This window comes from Denticeps clupeoides, chromosome 19, assembly GCF_900700375.1.
Source record: "Denticeps clupeoides chromosome 19, fDenClu1.1, whole genome shotgun sequence".
NCBI lineage: Eukaryota > Metazoa > Chordata > Actinopteri > Clupeiformes > Denticipitidae > Denticeps > Denticeps clupeoides.
This window is the reverse complement of record NC_041725.1, coordinates 1470841-1477176: the sequence shown is the minus strand read 5'-3', so window position 1 is coordinate 1477176 and position 6336 is coordinate 1470841. Positions and strand designations below refer to the sequence as shown.

General features: G+C 40.9%; 1 protein-coding gene across 1 annotated transcript; it reads left to right on the top strand.

Moving 5' to 3' along the window:
* The first annotated feature begins 2794 nt into the window (after positions 1-2794).
* On the top strand, positions 2795-3694 carry kcne4 (potassium voltage-gated channel, Isk-related family, member 4). Its single transcript, XM_028962703.1, has 2 exons — positions 2795-2876; positions 3190-3694. Exon 2 carries the CDS (start codon positions 3208-3210, stop codon positions 3667-3669), a length of 462 nt encoding a protein of 153 aa, XP_028818536.1. The 5' UTR covers positions 2795-2876; positions 3190-3207; the 3' UTR covers positions 3670-3694.
* Positions 3695-6336: the final 2642 nt, after the last annotated feature.

The following is a 6336-nucleotide window of genomic DNA, read 5'->3' as shown; positions in this document are numbered from 1 at the left end:
TCACAGCTACAATTTTGGCTTTTAATGTCTCATAAGAGCGATCAATAAAATATATAGATTATATATAGAAAAAACATATAGAAAATAGTTTTACATTTTAGATTCTTCAAACAACCTTTTGCTTTGATGACAGCCCTTTTGACATTCTCTCAGTGAATAGCCCTATTTAACTTGTGTTCTAATCCACATTATAACAAAAACCACTCAACTAAGTCAAGAGAAACAACAGTCCATTAATTTAACACATGAAGGTCAGTCAATCAAAATGTAATATAACTTTTAAAGACTTTAAGGCCATCAAACACTATGGTAAAAACTGGCTCTCATGAGGGCCGCTCCAAGAAAGAATCTGTAAAGTAACAGCAAATCATATAAGAGCCCGCATAAATACACAGTTCAAATACAGAAACATCTCAAAATCTACTGTTCAGAGGAGTGAATCAGTGAATCAAATTACTACAAAGAAGTCACTTCTGTGGAAGAAGAAGAAGAAGAGAATTGCTTGGAACAAGAAACACAAGGAATGATGTTAGACCAATGGTTCCACTGTTCCTTTGTGATATGTAGAGCAGGTGAGATTTTTTTCCATGTCTAGTTCCCACATTGAAGCTCGAGGAGGATGTTTGATGTATGGAGGTGCTTTGCTGGTGGCACTGTTGGAGATTTATTTAAAGTCCAATGCACACTTTCAATCCACTTTCAATCCACTGCATTCTGCAGTGACATGTCATCACACCTGGAGTCCTGCATCAGATGACCATGGGATGAGTTGAACTGGAGTAAAGACAAAGCAGCCAACAAGTGCTCAGCATCTATAGGGACTACTTCAAGCTCTGTTTGAAAACCATTCCAGGTGACAAACTCATGAGGCTGACTGAGAGAATGCGAAGAGCATGCAAAGCTGTTATCAAAGCAAAAGGTGTCTACTTTTAAAAATATAAAATATAAATAATTGTTCTTTCATATTTTGTTGTCTTTCATATGAATCTACCATGTAGAAAAATAACTGAAGAAAAACTACTGAATGATAAGGCTTGTCCAAACTTTTTACTTGTCCTGTACATGTCCATCCTTGTTCATTTCCTCTCAGTGAATGTCCTGTAGCTGGTCCTCTCACTGTGAATCCGCTGCGGGTTCTGTGAAGATCTTCATATTAGAACAACTCGTCACATGACTGCTGATGCTAAGAGGGTCGATACTTAAACCGGACACCCCAGTTAAACTTCAGACTTGTGGGCGCAGCAGTACATGCACTGAATCTTTAGAATCAGTTCACTAAAAAGATTTGTTCACCAAATCATTCAGTGCATGGCAGGAGGAGCCTGTGAACTCAACTTCCTGAACTGAGTGTTACGGCTGTGTTCCTTTAACAAACACCTTTGTAAAAACTAAATTTGTTTATAAAAGTGTCCTGTCCTCTTGTATGCTATTTAACTGGTCCATTACAAGGACTGTATAATTCACACCAAACACAACTCTGGTTTAATCTGCTCTAAAGAAGGTAATAAAAGTCATTATTCTCATTGTATAAGGACATTTTCCAACCCCCTGGATTCTGTAACATCTTATCTGTACTCACCTGCATTCTGTAAATCAAATATCCTTAAACAGTGATTTATTGGTACTAAATCAACATTATCCTAAAGTGACAATATTTCAATTGATATTGATAACTGTTCCGTCTCCCCCTCTCAGCAGGTTAAGAGTCTGGGTGTCATCCTCGACAGTAATTCTTCGTTTCAATCTCATATCAATATCTGTCTGCATGATCTCCTCTATCCCTCCCTCACCCACCATTCTACTGCCATTCTGGTTCACAATCTTGTCACTTCTAATGTGGATTATTGTAACTCCTTTTTTATTGTCTCCCTCACAAAATTCTCCAAAAACTTCAACTGGTTGACAATTCAGTCACCCACATCATAGAACTAGAACTCCTTCTATCCATCATATAACTCCTATTTTGCAGCAACTCCACTGGCTCCCAGTTAAGTCTTGGGTTGAATTCAAAATTATTCTGTTTGCATTTAAGGACATTCACGACCTTCTCCAGGTTGAAATTATGCTCAGATCATCCCCTTCCATCCATTCGAATGTCCCTTCTTTAACTGCTCAGCACCCAGGCTCTGGAACTCACTATCACCCAAGCTCAGAAATATAAATTCACTCTTGTCCTTTAAATCCTCACTCAGAACCCATTTGTTCAAGTGCACTTTCTCTCTTCGAGTCATTTGCACTGTCTAACTGATTTGTAGAATATATGCCTTTTAACCTGGTTTATTATGCCTTATAATCTTGTCTTTTATTGTAATTTGGCTGTATGTTGTATTGTTGATTGTACGATGTCCTTGTGTGTCAGAATGCCACCTATAAATAAATTGTTTACCCCACAGTACATTCAGTAAATGAATCACACTGAACATGCATTATGTGTTCCCTTGCACATAAGAGCAATGCATTTTCTCAAAACTATGGGTTTTACACACTACTTACTACCTGCTGTGTGGTACTGTCACTGTTGTTGTAGTGGCAAAGTAACAAAGTTAGAGCATGCCACCACACCTCACACCCTGACCATGTGAATGATACTGTTCTTGACTATCCTGCAATTTGTTACTGCAACACTGGTCATTGCACAATGCACTTAAGCAGATTCCGTAGCCCCTACCCAATAATGTCTGATTCCCTTCCTCCCTCCAGACAACTCAACTGAACTGAGAAACGAACAAATCATTTGAGAAAGTGATTCAGTTCAGTAAGTTCCTTTAAAAGATTCGTTCTTTTGAACGAATTGTTCGCGAACTACACAACACAACTTCAGAGACCATCGAAACTGTGAGAGTTCAGCCAGCCATCCCAGAGCTGTTTTACTGGAGGTAGGTCTGTTCGTTTCAACATGCTTATTACAGCGTGGCCATCATAAACGAGTTCCGCTATAAAACAAAATCCCGAACTTTTACGTTTAGTATAAATATAAACCATATGTCCTTCTACGTTTCATTTCGCGTATTAATGATCATGAGGCGCTTAATGAGGCGTTTAATTTCGTTCTAATGAACGAAATTAAACAAATGCTTTACTTGTGAACACAAGTAATATAAATAACCTTAATATACGTTTAGTGTGCTTTTTCGGGGGAAATGTGGTCAGAAATATCAGCTGGGTTGGGAATGCTTGTTTATTTTACAGATTTTATTCGGGCTGGGAATGGAAAGGGCGCCTAATGGCAGCACGCACGAACCCCTTCTACTCCAAACGGCACCAGGCGCGTCCCCGGGAGTCGGCAGTGACGGGAGCGCGCATCTCTACATCGTCATCGTCGTCTCCTTCTACGGCGTCTTCCTCGTCGGGATCCTGATCGGCTACGCGCGCTCCAAGCGGCGCGAGAAGAGGCGGGTCAACGTCTTCACGCGCCTGCTGCACGAGGAGGAGCAGCGGGGCTGGGGCGCGGGCTTCCCGCGCAAACACAGCGGCTCCAGCCTCACCTTTCCCGCCTTCCCCGCCCTGCGCGACGCGCACGTGGCCCGGCTCGCGTGCGCGCTGTGCTCCGTGGAGCAGAGCAGCGTCAGCTCCCTCTGCTCCTCCAGCGACGCGCGTCTCGCCATCGAGGAGGAGGAGGCCGACGGCGCGGCAAACGCACATGCGCATGCGCAGGCGCGGGAAGGATGACGAACCTGGAACCAGAACACTGTACTCGTGCGCTCTGTCCGTGGACAGAACTAATCTGTTAAATATTTATGCTGTTCATGCTGAAATAAAAGTTTTTCACATAACCTCAGCCATGGTAGTCTTAATAAACATTTTGTTCGAGCAAATATTTGGCCAGCACTGTGACCTTGCAGCTCTATTTCACCAATAATCAGCAGTGGCCATGACAACTGCACGTTTCTAGGAAAGAATCCACCCAGGGGAATTATGGGATATTACTGTCTTTGCACACACCCACATTGGTCAGCTCTCCTTAAGCAGGGAGTTTACTTCATGATCACGCTCATGTTGAATGAAGCCTTAATTAAATATCAGTAATTATGTGTGTGTGAGGGAAGGAGAGTCCTTGTGGTATCAATAGAATGAAAAAAAAAAATAGAGCAGTGTACTGATAATTTTTCTTCAACAACAGACTACAAACATAGCCTGATGACGTCATTCTGCTAATATGTCTGTGAATTATGACGTAATTCTGCTAATATTCAGATGGTCCCCAAAACAGCCCTGATCTAGCCCTGATTCCGTTAGACAAAATATTATGTCTCCATTGATCAGACTTGCGTTAGAATACTCGATATCTAAATTTGCCATTGTGTTACCCTACAGTGTTACAGGATGTATTATTTTACCTGAAAGAGGGAACTGCCATCAGGGAATATTGTTCTCAAAGAGAGGTGTGCTTGGTCATCAACGATTATTAGGTAGTATTTTTTAGGGGGTGTTGAAATTAATCAAATAATCGATGCAACCGTGCATTGATATTGCATCGATGCAGTGCAGAACATAATCGATCATATCATAATGACGTTGCTTGGTTATTTTCATCTTGCTGACACTAGATGGCGCTGTGCCGCGAAAGATGGTTAGGATCCTACTTACAGCATGGTCACAATATCTGACAGCGCCTGAAATGTGACCTCTTGTCCCTGGTTCCGTTTCATGATTAGAATGGTAAATGTTGTAGTTACAGGTATTAGAGGATGAAAGAAGTTACCTGAAATGGTTTGGTGTGTGTGGCATTTCTCTATTTAACCTCGTTAAAATAATGAGCGCTCCTGGACAATAACAAGGCTGCATGTTTCACTTAGTTGTTTATTGCTCTCAAAGTACACATTTAACACTCAACAATCAATTAATTCAGCCAACAATTATCGTGTATTAGAATTTTTTGACGTTCATCAGTCACAGCGCCATCTATTGTCACGGAATTCGACGGGTCCCGTTAAAAAGTAGTGCCGGTAGCGACTGTGGCGGCCTGATCTACAGAGTACAGCGCCGGGTCGGAGTTTCACAAGTTTTCTCTTTACCAATTTGAAACTCACACTCGAAGCAGGAATGGAGGAAAATCTGATCTTTCTCTGAGTGTCCAGAGATCTACAACACGACATTATCGTCTTACCGGGATTTTAGAAAAACTCGCATAATTAAACGCGCATCATTTTTTCGCGCTGAGCCCCGCTGAACCCAACTTTCTACAATGAGCCGGAAAAAGTTCAGTCCGCGCTCACCTGACGCCACGGACGTCTGAACTAGACGGATTTCCAGCGTTTGTGGCGTCAGGTGAGCGCGGACTGAATACAGATCATATATCTGCTCGTTGTAGCATATCAAAGCGTCCACACAGTGTACAGTTCTCAATCTACACAATCTATATAGTCCCACCAGGGTCATGTGAAATGGCCTGTTCATTTTTAATTCAGTTGGATTAAAAAATTCAGTATTGCAGTTCATTGTTTATATTTGAGTAAAGGTTTTGACATGCAACTGTTTACCAATTCCTTCCTGAATTAATAATAAAATAATGCAAAATGCAAATACAAATGTTATTTAATTTAATCTTGACAATAGAGGCCTTGAATTGATTATTTGTATTGTTCTCTTTCAAAGTGATTGTCTGTAACCTTTTTCAAAAGAAAATTTATCATTTCTATGCTGTGACTGAGTTGATTAAACACTGAAAAGCTGTCATTAAATTAATCGAATTCCAATTCACTGTTGATTTGTATTATAGTAAAACAATAATTTTAGAAGTTACTAGTGGTTACAAGCATCTTTGGACAAACATTCTTCTGGTCATTGTAGCAAATCAAAGCGTCCACACAGGTGTACAAGACCTTAACTCTTGTATTTGAAATACCACGTGACCAAAATGTATGGCATGCATTGTGATGCATCGATATTGTGGCACTGATAATTGTAATCTAATCAAGTCCTGAGACCAGTGAAGGTTCACATCTCTAATATTTGTCAAAATTGCAGGTTTCTCATCAGAACATTTCATGAAGCATCACACTACTCAAGCGTTCCCTAAGTGAGCAACATACATCAGACCAGGTCACCTTCTTCCATTGTTATGTGGTCCATATCTGAGGCTCATATGATGCCTATTCTTGGAACATTTGGAACACAAGTCAGCATGCGCACCTACACAGACCAATACGCAATAAGCTGTCATGTGTACTGACACAATTGTACAGGAAGCAGCATTTACTTTGCATTTCAACAATTTGAGCATCAGAAATCACAGGCCAGACTACGTTTATCAGCGTACCATAACCAATGTCTAAATTTAAACTGCATTAAGAGTCCTGAACCTCTGAGAGGAGCATTCAGGTCCTTGGACAAAGG